The 16073-nt window shown below is 36.2% G+C and overlaps 2 protein-coding genes across 2 annotated transcripts; both read left to right on the top strand.

Annotated features, from left to right (window-relative positions):
• Positions 1-941: 941 nt before the first annotated feature.
• LOC136813798 (high-affinity lysophosphatidic acid receptor-like) lies at positions 942-2069 on the top strand. The gene has a single exon (XM_067070287.1). It carries the CDS (start codon positions 989-991, stop codon positions 1952-1954), a length of 966 nt encoding a protein of 321 aa, XP_066926388.1. The 5' UTR covers positions 942-988; the 3' UTR covers positions 1955-2069.
• A 10948-nt stretch (positions 2070-13017) lies between these two features.
• LOC136813828 (uncharacterized) lies at positions 13018-15611 on the top strand. Its single transcript, XM_067070314.1, has one exon. It carries the CDS (start codon positions 13046-13048, stop codon positions 15443-15445), a length of 2400 nt encoding a protein of 799 aa, XP_066926415.1. The 5' UTR covers positions 13018-13045; the 3' UTR covers positions 15446-15611.
• The last annotated feature ends 462 nt before the right edge of the window (positions 15612-16073 follow it).

Raw genomic sequence — 16073 nt, 5'->3', positions numbered from 1 at the left:
AGATTAATTAAATTTGCACTTCAAAGCAAGTTATGTTTTAAGATCAAAACAAAACTAGTGGATCCATTATCCGAGAAGGATAAATCATTATTTTCACCTCAAACTAGACTATTTTTTTATTGGAAGGATAGAATAAACAGCTTAAAGGGGTAATGTATGTAGAGCATCCAGCTAAGTCGCGTCGCAAGGTTGTGGGTTCAATCCCCGAACGGGTCATACCAAATACTATCAAAAGAAGGATCAAGGGTGGTTTGCGGCCGCAAATTACTTACTCACTTGGAGTATTAAAACCAGAACTTTCACCATAACGCCACAGATTTAGTCGTCACTCGACCCAGATAAACTCGGAAATCTTTTTTTGTTTGGCTTTTAATACGAAGACCCACATGTTTCTGTAATCCGGTGAAAAAACTTTTAGTCAATGGAGATGAAAGAAAATGGGTGTTGATAGAGACTCCAATACTTCGTAGTAGCAATTTTTCAAAACATCCACTTCTCACAGACCCTGCATGACTTTTTCAGACAGTGGGAGAAATAACGGACTGAAACTCAACGGGGATTGATATGGGATCCAAATTCAATTGATTTTTTTAAAGTTAGAAAATTCAGTGGGGATGGGTAAAATAAGCTGAGGGTTTTGTGTTATTCTATGACTGAACATTCATCAGGCCGATTTCTGACAGACTTTTCTAGTGGGTAGCTGGTACTACTTGGTCTAAGATATGGGGTATACCCTATCGGCACTTCTTATCTTTTCGTCGATGGGTATAATGTAATAAGGGCCGGTGTAAGAGATCGTTATTAATTTAGATATATTCAAAAATGGATTGAGCTTTGGCTTAAAAGGGGCCGGTGCTAGATTAGGGCTAGCGTAAAAAGGACCAATAAGGAGGTTTTTATTTAATCAACATTTCTATTCTCTTTTATTTCTTTTTTAAGGGAAAGATTTTAAAAAGCAATTTCTCTATCCCAAAATATTCAGTGAAACATGAACAACACTGATGCCTCTTCAATCATTCCCTGCACCTTCAATTATCCAGACATCAATGACGTCACACGGTACGTGTTTGGTTCGTCATTCATACTATGTGCATTATTGGCTGCTATTGGCAACACAATCTCATTGGTTATCCTCAATAAACCGTCCATGCGTACAAAGTCCAACCGGTTTTTAACATCATTAGCTGTATCAGACAGTTTGGTTGGATTTTTGTTATGTCCGTTGACTGCAATACAATTGATCATACCAGACCTCTTAACCAACTGCTACGCTGAGATTCTCCGCGTTTTTCTGTCGACCTCATTGGTAGGAATTTCAGCCATAATGGTAGCCTTAGTTGCGTACGACCGTTATTTAATGCTGTCAGATTTATCAAAATATTACAAGAAAATGAGTAATTTTAAATCGAAAATTTATATTTTGTTTGCATGGATTTTACCGGCTGCATTACAGTTATTCTACATGGTTCATGGAGTAATTTATTTATTGGTAATTTGTGTTTTGGCGGTGGGTCCTTTTGTTATTATTGTGGTCTCATACCGCTTGATGACATCAACAATGCGCAAAAAGACAGCCGAGTTGGCCGCGCATTCTAAACTTGGATCAAACGCACAGAAAGTAGAACGAACAGATAGAAGAAATCTAAAACTGGCTCGCAAGCTAGTTGTGTTGGTTTTGTTTTATATTGGATGTTTACTACCGGCGTTATTCAACTTTTTAGCGGAAATAACCATCCGCGTTTTAAAGAAAGAGAAGCCAGCTAGCCTTCAAACTTTAACAGTCTTCGCACTTTTTTGTGCATCTGTCAACTCGGTGATCAATCCTGCAATTTATGTTTCAAAATATCCCGAGTTCAAACGAGAATTTTGGAAATTGTTTGGCAGGAAAAGTCGTCGGTCTTCGTACCTTTCAGAATTTTCGTCTATTTTCACAAGACGATCAGAAAAACAATAACTTTCAATAAATGAACCTGTACAATTAGCTCTTCCAGAAAATGTTCGTACATGGGGGTGGAGGATATATACTTGCTCTGTTTTGGGGTAATTTTGCTCCGTTTGAGGGTAATTTTGAATATGTCCGGCGGGTAAAATGTCCGGGGGTAAAATTCCAAAAAATGTCATATCCTACCCCTCCATATTCAAATTTTTTTTTGGAAAAGTCCAATATGTGAAAGGCTATTTTATTCCAAAAAATGTTATCAGACCCAACCGGTCAAAACAATACCTATATAACGTCATAGTAACGTTGTATGTGAAAAAAGTACTAGGGTAGGTAGCTATAATTCCCGGGGCGGGGATGGGGTACTAGGACAAAATGGGTTACGGGGATGCACCGCTGGTCAGGGTATCTCTTTTAATCTCCGCGAGTCCCAGGTAGGGTCACAAAAGCACCAAAATAGAAAAGTCAGTCCCTCGTATGGTGCCTTTTTTGGAAAATTTGGGGAATTTCGGTCCCATTGGGGAATTTCAGTCCCATTGGGGGTTTCGTCCCCATTAAATTTCGGGCAAAAATTTTTGGAAAAACGAGTCCCAAGTGGGGTCCATTTTTCGAACCTCATCAGAGCACCCCCGTCGGTCAGCAAGGGTAGCGCCCCCGGGCTATAATTCCAGGGAGTGGGGGCACTCAAAGTTAGCTACAGTAAAACCTCCAATTAACGGACACTCTAAAAGGCGGACGCTTCTGGTTAGTGGACAATTCTATTTTCCTCGCTCATTTCCTAGTCAAATCCTCACAAAAAAGTTTCTAAAATACGGACACTTCTAATTGGCGGACACTAACCCTACTCCTAAATGGTGTCCGCTAATTGGAGGTTCCACTGTAGTGACTGTAAGTGTATTTTTAGGCTTCCAAAAGTACATTGTTAGGGTTGGACGAGTGAAAGTGCGCATTGAATCCAAATCGATTGCACCCCCGGGTTTAATTGAAACTAACTTAAGGGCTCTGACCATAGTGAATTTTTCATAATTGCCGTGTTTAAAATGTGTTTTCTGACTGATGTAACCAACAAAACTATGGCATGTTATACATTTTCTATTAGACAAACTATTCCTGAATCTGAAAATTCAAAAATTGCATTGAAAAAATTTGATGAAGAAGAAAATGAAGACTTTTGCGAGGAAGAGTATTTCAACTTTGAAGAGCTTAGTTTCGGCGAAGAAAAAACATTTTGAAAATTTTTTCGCAGTAAATGGTGTATCTTTTACCGAACAATAAAATTTTATGCGGAAAATTTTTGTAAATGCTTCTTTGTCTCGAAATCTTCAAATAGTGGTTTTTCATCAATTTTTTTTTCATCTGGATTTTGCTTAAAAAAAACAGTCATAACTTTTGACACATCTTTTTAGAAAAATTTTCCGCAAATTTAAAATAGTCAATTCTTTGCGGACAGTTTGAAAAAAGTTCGAAACAAAAAGGTTAATTACCCATTAAAACTTAGCACTTTTTATAAAAGAAGGTGATGCAACATATTATTAACGTCTTTTTAAAGTTCATAACGTCATTTTTGCATTCAAGTTCTTAATTACTCTTAAGGGATTCGATTAAAAAGCAATTTATAAAGGCAATTCTTTGTTAAAAGTGTTAAAGAATCTAAAACATAACTTTTATGTTCAGATACTAAAATCAATTTTCTGACTATGGTCAGAGCCCTTAAGCTTAGTTAGCCCATAGTAAAAATTATTTTCTTTTTACGGGATTCAAGCCCACATGTTTAACAACGACTTTTGCCTGAATGGGGCTTTTCCAGAAAAAATTTGAATATGGGGGTGGAGGATATAACAATTTTCAGTGATTTACACCCCGGACAAAGCGACTTTTGGCCTCCCGGACAACGCGTTTACCCCCGGACAAGCATCAGTTGACCCCCTGGACAACCCAAATTACCCCTGGCCAGAGCAAATTTACCCCCCGGACAAGGCAAATTTTGATGGTTTTTCGCTACCCCCAGGACAATACCTATACCCACAGATATCTGTAAAGCCCGAAGGGCTAGATTTGCAGCTTTGTTCAAAAAGTGAAGCTCATCTTTGGAAGGATTTCCTACCAGAGTCACGTGACTAAAATATGCAATTTCACCGGTTTGAGAGATGTGAAATAGCGTTTGCCGCCTAATTTTTTTGATCTCGCGCTCCGAAAACAATCAAAATGCTAGATCCTATCCATCGGCACGAAATTTAAAAAGTCAAATTTTAGCTTCACTTTTTTTTGCTGGAGAAAGCTTAAAGCTGCAAATCTAGCCCTTCGGGCTTAGATATCTGTGCCCCCATGTACAGACATTTTCTGGAAGAGCCCAATCGTAATTTTTTAAACAGTATATTCTTTTCATAGAAATTTCAATGAAGTTTGGCGTCAAATTAAGAACAATAAGGGCTTGAGAATTAATTTATTGTTTTTATAATGAAAAGAATGTATGTAGCTAATTTAGTAAATTTTAGATATAAATAACTTTATTTTGCAGTAGGTTCGTCTTGCAATTCCTACATTAAAAACACGCATGCGTAATTTGTCGTTCTTTTTAACCACATGTAGTTAATTCACGTGATAAACAGAAGAAATGAATCCGAAAAGATGGTACAGTCACTTTCGGTCGGTGTTGTGGACGTCGAAATATAAAATTAGTCGTTCTTTATGAAGTTTGCCGTTCTTTTTGATTATTTTTATTAATGCAGGATTTGTTGGATTTGACCACATTACAAGAAGAAACAATAGAGGAATCAATAGAGACACCTTTTTTCGATGAAAAAAATGAAATGTAGCATAGAAGCTCTTCTTACTGGAGCTGATTCAACAACAGAGGTTTCCGGAACGAAACGAATTTTGGGCTAGGTTCTAGGAACGAGCCTAATAAAATACTTACGGGCCAGATGGAAAATGAATATTTCCAAAAAACTGGAAAAAAGGGTCCATTTATGGTTTAGAATTTCAATGATTGACTGATTTGACATTGTTGGACATACACGTTTTTTTATAAGAACATCCAAAATTTTTAAAGCCTTCGGATGTTCTTAACTTTTCCAGAATTAAGCCTAAAAATGTTCTTACCTTAACATGTTCTTATATTCGCCATTCTGGGGGCATTTCATCTGTTTTCTAAGAAATCGGGTGTTTTAGAGTCCCCAAAGCCTTAAAATGTTCTTAACTCGTTCTTAAGATTTGGGCCATCGAAGGGTTATTTTCTTATATAGTTTGTTCTTAGAAATAAAAACGTGTATCTAAGATAAATATCGAAACAAAAAGAAGTCAAAAAATTCATCTTGCCAAAATATGATTAATAAGAGACGGAAAATACAAATATCCAAGACGAAATATCAAAAAAAACTGGAAAGAAGGGAACATTTTATGGTTTATAATTTCAATGATTGACTGATTTGACATATCTAAAATACATTGAACATAAAAAACTTTCTCCTTGCCAAAAGTATGATTAGCCGTAATGATAATCAAAATTCTTGCATCATCGACTAACTATCTTCAAAATAAACATCATATGGTACTCTGTTCGCTTTCCCAGAAAAACACGTCATTATTGTTCGAAACTTAAAGAGGAAAGAAAAATCCAACTTAATTTCAATTCAATTATATATATCATTTAGTGAAGGTAGGTTGGTTTTGATGTGATAGGCGATTAGCTAAGATGTGATATGGAGAAAATCAATGGCGAGGTTCATCAATCTATCATTGTAGTTGCCTTGGAAATTTAACTTTGAAATCTCAGCACTTTCAATGTAATGATCATACATCACTTGTATTCCAACTGTTTTACAATTTGGTGTGTAATTGAAATGCAATATTGGTAGGTTGCTTTGGTTGGGTATCAAACCATGCTTAGACATTATAGTTCAAACCGGATTGTAGTAGATTTGACCATATCTTAATTTTGGGAAAGAGAGAGCAGGTAACCCATATCATTTCTCAATTTAAACTACACGTTGTTTTTATAAGAACAAACTATATAAGAACATAAGGCTTCGAGGCCCAAAAATTTAAGAACATTCTAAGAACATTCTAAGGCTTTGGAGACTTAAAAACATGCATTTTCTTAAGAAATTACATCAAAATGCTAAAAAAATGCTGAAAATAAGAACATTTTAAGAACATTTTTAGGCTTAAAATCCAAATAACTAAGATTATCCCGCATCAGTAAGATTCTAACGATTTCATTGGTCAAAAGACATCACGTGGAGGTGGGATATATACCGTATCTGTCTCCCTCACGTTCGATTGAGAAAAAAAAGAAGACATTGCATATTGACGAATGTGCTTTCGAATGTTTTGATCAAAATTCGAATGTTTTGTTTTGAAAATAATTGAAATCGAAATTGAAATGGTCGGGGTTGAGAAAGTCAACAAACAGAAAATCTTCAAAGTTATCTTGATTTTTACTTTTCTTGAGTTTGTATGGATACAGCACGACTTTTAATTGTGATGTTATAAAATGCAACTTTCATGGATCCCACTTTCACTGTTTGATTTACTTTGTAGCTCTTTGATGTAAGTATCTACTTGATGGATAGTTCTGAATTTTGTTCGTGCTTTTGGAAAAGATGAAGGGACTTCAACGGGATAAATCCGTTGCACGGTCGTCTCGAGGTGGGATACGGAATATACAGGGATCAGTAAAACCGTATTGGGACTCGGCAAGCCTCGCCACCAATACGGTTTTACTGACCCTGTATATCCCTTATCCCACCTCGAGAAGACCGTGTAACTAATAACATCCGAAGGCTTCGAAAATTTTTGACGTTCTTATAAAGAAAAAACGTGTATTTTGCGGATGAGATAAATGTTATGGAGATTGAATTCTTCAGTCTTTTTATAGTGCTCGATACATAAGTAGAGCGATGTCAGACACTTTTTTATTCTGCTACTGGCAGTTTCATGCTACTTTTGTGAGAATCTTCAGGCAGATAGTGTCTTTTCTTCCTGGCTGTTTTATTTATTGTTAGTATTTCTTCAGTCTTTTACAGTTCTCGATATATAAGTAGAGCGATGTCAGTCAGAAAGAAAAGACAATTTTTTATTCTGCTATTGGCAGTTTCATGCCACTTTTGTGACAATCTTCAAGCAACTAAAAACTAAAAAAAAATTGTCACAAAAGTGGCATGAAACTGCTAGTAGCAGAATAAACAAGCAACATGCTGAATGGACCTACCTGATGATGAAGGTTAGATAGCAATGCGAAAAGAAAAATTAAAAAATCAGTCAAAAAATATTATAGCGTTTAGCGAAAATGCATAACGCAATAAATTCATCATTGATTGTTGATGGGGGGAGAGGGAAGGGTTGTAGGGGAAAAATAAATAGAAAGTTCTGGTCGCAAAAATCAGTTTTATTGACAATTGAATCATGCTTATTGATGGTGAGCATTGTTATCAATAATGTTTTTGTGTGAAAAACATAGAAATACAAGGAAAAAATCTAATGAAAATCTTCAAAAACGGAGATTTCCGGCATTTTCAACCGAAAAAAAAATTTCTAAAAAAAACGAACTCAGCCATGTTTTGCGCATTTTGCATTTTTCTTTTCTGCAAAAAATCAGAAAAAACTTTTGATGAAAAATTCGAGAAAATGTAAAAAAGCCGGTTTTTCCGGCATATTTTTCCGGCATTTTTTTTCGGCCGGAAAAAATGTGTTTTTCCTAAAATCGGGCTCCGTCACATTTTAGGTATTGTCATATTGCATCAGTGGCAAATTTCATAAAAAAAAATATAAAGTACAGCTCGAGAAAATACAAGAAATACTGTCTTTCCTTTCGGCAAAAAGAGGTGTTCCCGTTCCGCCGCGATTTTTTAAATAGCTCCGGCTTCAATAATCAATTTTATTGAAAATTGAAACATGTTTTTGATGGTGGGCATTGCTATTAATAATGTTTTTTGAATGAAAAAAAAAACAACCAATTGTAAGGAAAAAGTTCCAATGAAAATCCAGAAAAACGGCGATTTACGGCATATTTACGGGCATTTTCGGCCGCGGAAAAAAAAAATTTCCTTTCCTCAAAAATCAAACTCGACCATGTTTTGAACAATATTAATACGCATCTTTGAGCAAAAAAAAAAAAAAATCAGAAAAAACTAATGATAAAATCTCGAGAAAAATGCCAAAAAAAACAGTTTTTTCCGGCATATTTTCCGGCATTTTCCGGCATTTTTCGGCCGGAAAAAATGTTTTTTCGAAAATCGGGCTCTGTGTCACTTTTTAGGTATTGTCATTTTACATCATTGTGCAAAATTTCATAAAAAAATATAAAGTACAGCTCAAGAAGTTCAAGAAATACTGTTTTTTTCCGGCGAAAAAATCGGCCTGTTCCGGATTTTTTTAGAAAGTTCCGGCTTCAAAAATCATTTTATAATTTTTATTGACAATTGAAACCATGCTTGACGTGGACATTGCCTATTAACAATGTTTTTGTGTGAAAAAACAACCAATTATAAGGAAAAAAGTCCGATGAAAATCTGCAAAAAACGGCGATTTCCGGCATATTTCCGGCATTTTCGGCCGGAAAAGAATTTTTCTCAAAAATTGGACTCTGCCATGTTTTGGGCATTGCTAATACGCATCTTTGTGCAAAAAATCTGAAAAAACTAATGATAAAATCTCGAGAAAATGCCAAAAAACCGGTTTTTCCGGCATACTTCCGGCATTTTCGGCCGGAAATGATTTTTTTTCGAAAATCGGGCTCCGTCACATTTTGGGCATTATCATTTTGCATCATTGTGCCAAAAATCAGAAAAAACTAATGAGCCAATCTCGAGAAAAGCTGGTAACAGACGGACAGACGAACGGACGAACGGACAGACGAACGAACGGACATCGGTTAATTTATAGGACCTCCAAGGTAGGTCCAAAAATTGTCTTTTCTTTCTGACTGGAGATTGAATTGTCATCTTTTGTCGTTTACTTGTTTCATTTTATTTTTCTGACTTTTTCGAAAAGCTCAGAAACTTAAGTTGATAGATTGGATAAGGAGGATCACAAATATTCTCGTATTATTACTTTCGATTTTACTATAATGGACGTGGTAAAACTTCACGTAAACACAAAAAGAATCATGAAAAAGAGAACTTGACACCCCCTTCTCACAGACCCGGTGATTTTTTTCCAGCCAGTGGGGGTAGAAATAGCGCACCAAAACTCAATGGGAATTGATATTACCATTTTGCTCATGGCTGGGGATTTTAATTCCATTGTTTTTGAGCAAGGAAATCCAGTGGGGATGGAAAAAATAGCACAATAGTATGCAGTGAGGATTGGCTTATATGATTATTTTCAACGGAGACAAAAGTTTCTCCAGTGGGAAGGGTTCTCAGTGGGGCTGTGAGAAGGGGGTGTAACTTTGGTACGTATGGCTTGGATCTTAAAATTCTAATTCTTGTCTTGTCCTTAACTCTTTGCAATTTCTGTGAATTAGGGTAAAAAACACACCCTTCTCACAGACCCAATGCGGCCCTCTCTAATCGCCAGAATATCATCCCCAGCGCAAAATCGTACTCCAATTTTTTGTACACGCTGAAAATCTGCTAAATAATATGCTGATTTCTATCCCCAATGAATTTTCTGACTTGAAAACGATGTATCAAATCCCCAGTCATAAAAACCATAGGAATATCAATTCTTATCGATTATCAGTCCGCTATTTTTCCCTCATTGGCTGAAAATATCCTACTGGATTTGCGAGAGGGGGGGGTGCTAAAAAAGCGAGGGTATTGCTGGACCCTGTTCGTGTCAATTCTAAAAGACGGAGCACGTTCTAAAAGACGGAGGGAGCACGTTCTAAAAGACATGAGTCAATTGGCAAAATTTCTGAAAAATAAGCATTTAAGTTTTTCTACGAAGAAGTACGAAATAATAATTTATCAAATAAATTCTTAAAAATCAAGATGTAACCTTTTTTTGATAATCCATAAGGCCAACGAAAAGGGGGAGTTTTCAATTTCGATATAAGTTAATAAAACCGGGAACATTTAGTAATGATAAACAAACAGACGGTGGATAGGATTTAGATTGATTTCATTTCCAAATTTTTAGGGGAACATTATTGTTAATATTTCAGATTTTCAAATTTTCCTTATTTTTAATGATTCTATAAAGAATGAAGGAAAAGATTTCTGAGAACACATATTTTGTATGGTTAAACTCTTGTTTCGCATTCATTTGAAGCCTGGCTGAGAATTCTCTAAGAATATTTTGGTTTTAGTATTCTGTGATTATTTTGGTGAAACTTCCAAATAATTAGTGTGTTCTATATAGTCTTGTGGTCTTCTTCTTGTATTGTTCTTATACATTCTTTTTCTTTTATAAGAATAATTTTATAAGAACAATAAGGCTCAAAATCACCAAAAAATAAGAACAATTCAAGAACACTGCTGAGCCTGGAATTACTCAAAAGAGGTCAAAATAGTAAAAATTGGGTGTGAAGCCTAAAATGTCTCAATTTCACCCTATTAAGGGGTACTAAGAATACGATAAGAATAATTTGAGGCTCAAAGTACGTCTGATTCTTATTAAAAAATGAGTATACTATATTCTTATATAAAAATGCATATACTTCCTCTTCACGTCCACTCTGGCAAACAAGATGTCTATTTATTTTGACGTTTGATAAAAACAAACAAATAAGCAAAGGAAATGAGAGATTCATCAACCAAAAAGACTTTCTAAGAAGCTGGGAAGAACAGATAACAATTTCACGGAATGACAGATAGGATTTATGATCGAAGAAACGTACATGAAAGTTCATTAGATCCAAGCGGGATCCAAGCTTTGTCAACATTGGTGTATTAGTACGTCTTTCACCACAAATTGGAGAGACTGCCAGTAGTGTAGACATGGGTGAATAGAACGATGTGTGTAGGAGAGCAGATTTTAACAACTGCTTACCTATTCGTGGTATAAAGATAATAGATTCCGTACGTAATAGATAGCTTCTTGCTTAACCTCGCTATAATTACTGTGTATTACTGTGTTGTTTAAATCTGCTCTCCTATGCAAATGTTCCTTCGCCCCTGCCTACGTTTGGCTTGGTTGGTTGTTCAGTTCAAAACCACGCTGTCTTTTGTTTGAAAATGAAAGCGAAAGCGGCTTGGTTTCCCGACGCGTTGATTCTTATGTTTATGTTTAAGACCGGACAATAAGGGTCGGTTTGTAACCTTCCAGAGTCTCTCTAAGAGTTACGAATATTTGGAACTTTTTCACTGAAAATTTGTTACCTCTAAGGGTCCGTCTGTACATACCTTTCATCTGCAAAACTAGTTGGTTGGTTCCTTCATTCAATAAGCCAGTCTAAAACCCTGAAACCTGAATTTTTTTCTTACTTATAGAAACACTCAGCGCCATCATCTTCATTACCTTTAATTAGTCGAATTTCCATCTCTCGTCAATAGCACTTAATGAACCTGTATCTTGCGAAATGGATTAATTAGATTTTTCCCCTCCTCTCGTTTCACAAATTTTGTTAATGAAACCTCAATAAGACGTCACGACCATTACTTTCAAGTATGTTTCAGTGTTAGGAAAGCAAAAATACAAGATTGACAACAAAGCTTCAGGAAAGGTAAACACAACAAGATCTTTGAAAAGTTTGTTTGCGTTGACTTTTTTTGGTTTGTTAGAAAGCTGCTACTTTATGTCTGACTAAATGAGTCAAACGGGCTTGAATACGTCATTTGTAGAAAACCTGGACTGATTACGTCATTCTAAGAAAGAAGTATTCGTGGTATTCACGACGTAATGTTTGAAACAGAAAGACCCAAAACACTACTTGGCGACCACCCTGGCCCTTTTTGGTACTTCCGTATAAAAACATTACGTCAAGAATATCATGGAGCATGTTTTTAAGAACGCTTATGATCTAATCGGCAATCTGGAAAAGAGGGACTTCCTGACTGGGTTGAATTTGTGAAAATACATGTATTCTTAAATCTTTTATTTATCGGATTCAGAATTCTTTAAATTAAAATGTACAAAGAGTAAAATAGGAATATCTTGAATTTGAATATAACTTATTTCGTCTAGGAGATGTGCAGTATTGTAGCATTGTTTCATGACGTCAGAATTGACGTTTGTGCTGAATGTGAAAAATATTTGTTTTTAGATTTCACTTCGACTTATCATTTTGATAAAAATTGGGGTAAAATTTTCAGGCTTTTTCTTTCGCTTAGGAGACACTCACATATCGATGTTTCCACGGCTAACCTCAAATTGACGCGAGGGGGTAGGGGGGGGGTCAGAAGCAGTGACGCTAAGAAAACCAATCAAAACATCAGTTTTCGAGGCTGATTGAATTCTAAATTTCTAACAGGTAAGGTAGTCAGGAAGAAAAAACACTTTTTTATTCTACTACTGGCAGTTTCATGCCACTTTGGTGATAATCTTTTCTTCTTGATTTCTTCCTGACTGACATCGCTCTACTTATGTATCGAGCACTGTTAAAGACTGAAGAATTACTAACTGGTAAGCCAGATTTATATTTTGTTGACTACTCTTGCTACGTATAGTTTTGTCGTCTATTTTTCATGGTTGGTTGCATCGATGTTGGCTGGTTCGAGTAAAAAAGATAATAGCTAAGATATAGTTTGTCTGCACACAGACGCAGTATCTACCCTAATTTCAAAATTCATTGCCGTAGAGGGTCTGTCTTTTCTCATTTGAGATTTTTCAAACCGACCGCTGCGATGGAGTGTTGGTAAGAGAGGGTAGACGATGAGAGAAGTTTTTCTATCTATAAATCATACTTCTTCGCAGAGATCTGCGTACGGGAGTTTTTTATCAAACAGACAATGCGCACATAAACGTGAGATACACTCTGGTACAGAGTAAGATATAGGAGGTAGATTTGAAAAGAAGAGATTGGTTGTTAAAAAAACAATACGATTTCATCGCTAAGGGTAGGGTGGAGGGGGAGTGCGGGGGTGTGGTCTTGTAGTAAGCGACATTTTGACGTTAGTCATGGGAAAGAATTGATATGTGAGTCGCTCCTTATGTATCTTCCTATGTATGTATCTTAACTTTTTTTCAGCTTTCTAAAAATGAAAAAGAAATTTTAAAGAAATGATGACAACGAAACATTTACTTTCGATCCTGATTATTTTGATGACCATCCACAATGCATTTCCCATGATGCATCCTCTTAATCGTGAATACACTATCGTTAAACTCATCACAAGATGTGACGGACGAAATATAATGGGCAACGAAATTTCAAAACAGATTAACGAGACTATTGGACACGTTTTTTCGTTTGTTTACGAATTTATTGAGTTTGATATTTGTGATGAAAAGCCAGAGGAAGGACAATTTCAGTTGACCAGACTTTTATCATCTCTTCTTCTCGAACCAAGATGGCGACGCAAAATCGAAACCAATGATACGTATTATTTATCACCAAAGTGGGACCAAATTACCAGTTCAGACGAATATCGCATTTTAGGCATTGTAACATACTTAAGTCACACGCTATTACAGAGAACGATTGAGATTTTGAAATTTTCAAAAATCATGATCTACCCAATGACGAGACAAAAAGAGTCATCGGAGTGGTTCGAGAGACAGGAAACCGTTCTACCGGCAATGCAAAGAGAACAGAGTACAGAATCCATCATAAAAACATTACTTAAAAAACATTCACAATGGAAAAACATATTAATTATTGAGCTAATTACTAAAAAACAACCACAACCTTCCCTACGTATCGAAATGATTCAACGTAGATTTCAATCACGACGTAACATACGTTATTGGGCGACACCAGACTTTATGAAGAAGAAAGATACCATCTTCCAAAAACTGAAGAAAGAATCTAGCGACCAACTCGTAATAGTGGTTGGTGGGGCAGCGGGTATCTTTATGGCTTTGGCACAGAGGGAACATAACATTACTAACCCAAATTGGATTCTTTTTGCTAATCTAAACAGACAAAGTGGTCTTCCCGACTATGTCTGTTTTATTGGTGTTCTTGGGCATTTGGACGTAACCACGTTACCACTCTACCACAATAAAACATTTTGTGCTCAGAAAAGAACTTGGAGGCTGACCCAAATCAATAAAAGTCGTCATAAAAACCAAATAAACTTAACGTGCGGGATGACAACCCAAAAATTAGAGAAAACCATAGAAATTCAAATGTCACAGAGTATTATACACATGCGAGGTGTTTTTCAAGAAAAAAATAGTTACCAAATTGAACAGTTAAGAAATAAAACACTCAATACTGTCGATCGAATTGATGATATTAATTTCGGACGACCCATAAAACGTAAAATGAAATTCAACATAAACACCACTATAGAGTTTTGCGAGCATGTGGAAGTACGTCATATAAATTATTCATCAGATTTCGTAAAACAATGTGACTATACATGTTTGAAATGTCAAAATACATCATATCTGGATAAAGGATCTTGCCATATGTGTGTTGGTGGTGAAATACCCAACAACAACCAAACAGCATGTTATTATCCCTTCGAAGAAAGCAACAATGACATTATTTATCACATCACAACAGTTTTTGACACGCTTGGTATTATCCTCTGTTTATTCATATTAACAGTATTCATCAAATATCGTAATACACCGGTCGTGCGTTCAAGCCATTTCACTCTATCCATGCTCCAAGTTATTTGCTGTCTTAGTCTTTTCGTTATTTTCATGAGTTCAGTCTCGTTAGAACCTGACGTTTTCCGGTGCACGTCACGTCAGTACGGTGTCAGTTTGTTACTGATCATCGTTAACGCAATCGTAGTCTGCAAATCAGAAATGATAATCACGATCTGCTCAATGAAGACAGTTCTTTGTCGGAAAACGAAACGCGATCTTTTCCGAAAACAAGCTTTGATATTCATCCTTATTGTCGTAATCGATCTTTCCATCATGGGATCCAGTTTTCCGCATCCCTCGCGACCGATCGTAAACATTAAGCGAACGGACGCGTACGGTAATAAATATCTGACCTTAGCGTGTGATCTCGGAGAGAAGAGTTATCTACAGGTCGCATATTGTATATTCTTGTTAATGCTATCACTAGGACAAGCAATGCGTGGACATGGTCGATTACCGGATGCCTATAACGAAGGGAATGCTATCATAGCATCATCGGCAACCTCAGCCTGTTGTCTACTTTTTCTTCTCATATACGGAAGCATGAGTAAAGTTTCCATCAAGCAGAACGATTTCGTACCGATCATTTGTATAACATTATCCATTAATCTCATCACCTTAATACTTTGTTTATACTCCAGTAAAATTTATATAATCATCTTTCAAAAGAAAAGGAACACAAAATCTTTCGTTAAAACTTTTAATAAACAAATGGAATATGTGGCGAAACATTGCGACTCCAGACGACGCAAGGTGACGCAAATGAGCCGGATGACGAGTGTGACTTTCGTACAAAGCGAAACGCTGATGAGTTCTGAACAATATGAGAGTGATTGCGAGCCATTTGATCTGTAACGTTCTTAGGATATTTGAAAAATTTTACCAACTATTTATTGATATGGAATAATTTTTATTTTAGTACTCTTCTGCTAAAGTCAAATTAAATTGGAAATTGTAAAAAACTAGCCGTCCCCGCGTCGTCCGAGCCGAATCTCTACCATGATAATTAAGATATTTTTGAGAAATTAAATGTATTTTTTACTTTTGCTTACAAGAAATAGGCAAACGGTTTCTTGTATTTTATAAGGGAAACGAACCATTCGATCTGTAAAGATTTTGAACAATTTTCAGGATGCTTGGAAAATTGTGCCAACTTTTTATTGATTACTGATTTATCAATCCCGTGCCACTTTTATCACTTCTTGATGTTGGGCTCTTCCAGAAAATGTCCGTATATGGGGAGGGGGTGGAGGATATATTGTCCGGGGGTAGCGAAAAATCATCAAAACTTGTCTTGTTTGGGGGTCAACTGATGCTTGTCCGGGGGTAAAACCCGTTGTCCGGGGGCCAAAAGTCACTTTGTCCGGGGGGTAAATCATATTCAAATATTTTCTGGAAAAGCTCATTACTGATGGGCGTTGGTATAATCTTACCTTTCGTGAGTGCTACCAGAATCATCAAAAAATGAGCTAAGGGACTGAGT

Source organism: Clytia hemisphaerica, unplaced genomic scaffold, assembly GCF_902728285.1.
Source record: "Clytia hemisphaerica strain Z4C2 unplaced genomic scaffold, Clytia hemisphaerica genome assembly, whole genome shotgun sequence".
Taxonomy (NCBI): domain Eukaryota; kingdom Metazoa; phylum Cnidaria; class Hydrozoa; order Leptothecata; family Clytiidae; genus Clytia; species Clytia hemisphaerica.
Note: the sequence above shows the minus strand (reverse complement) of the source record. Positions and strands in the feature narration are given on the sequence as shown.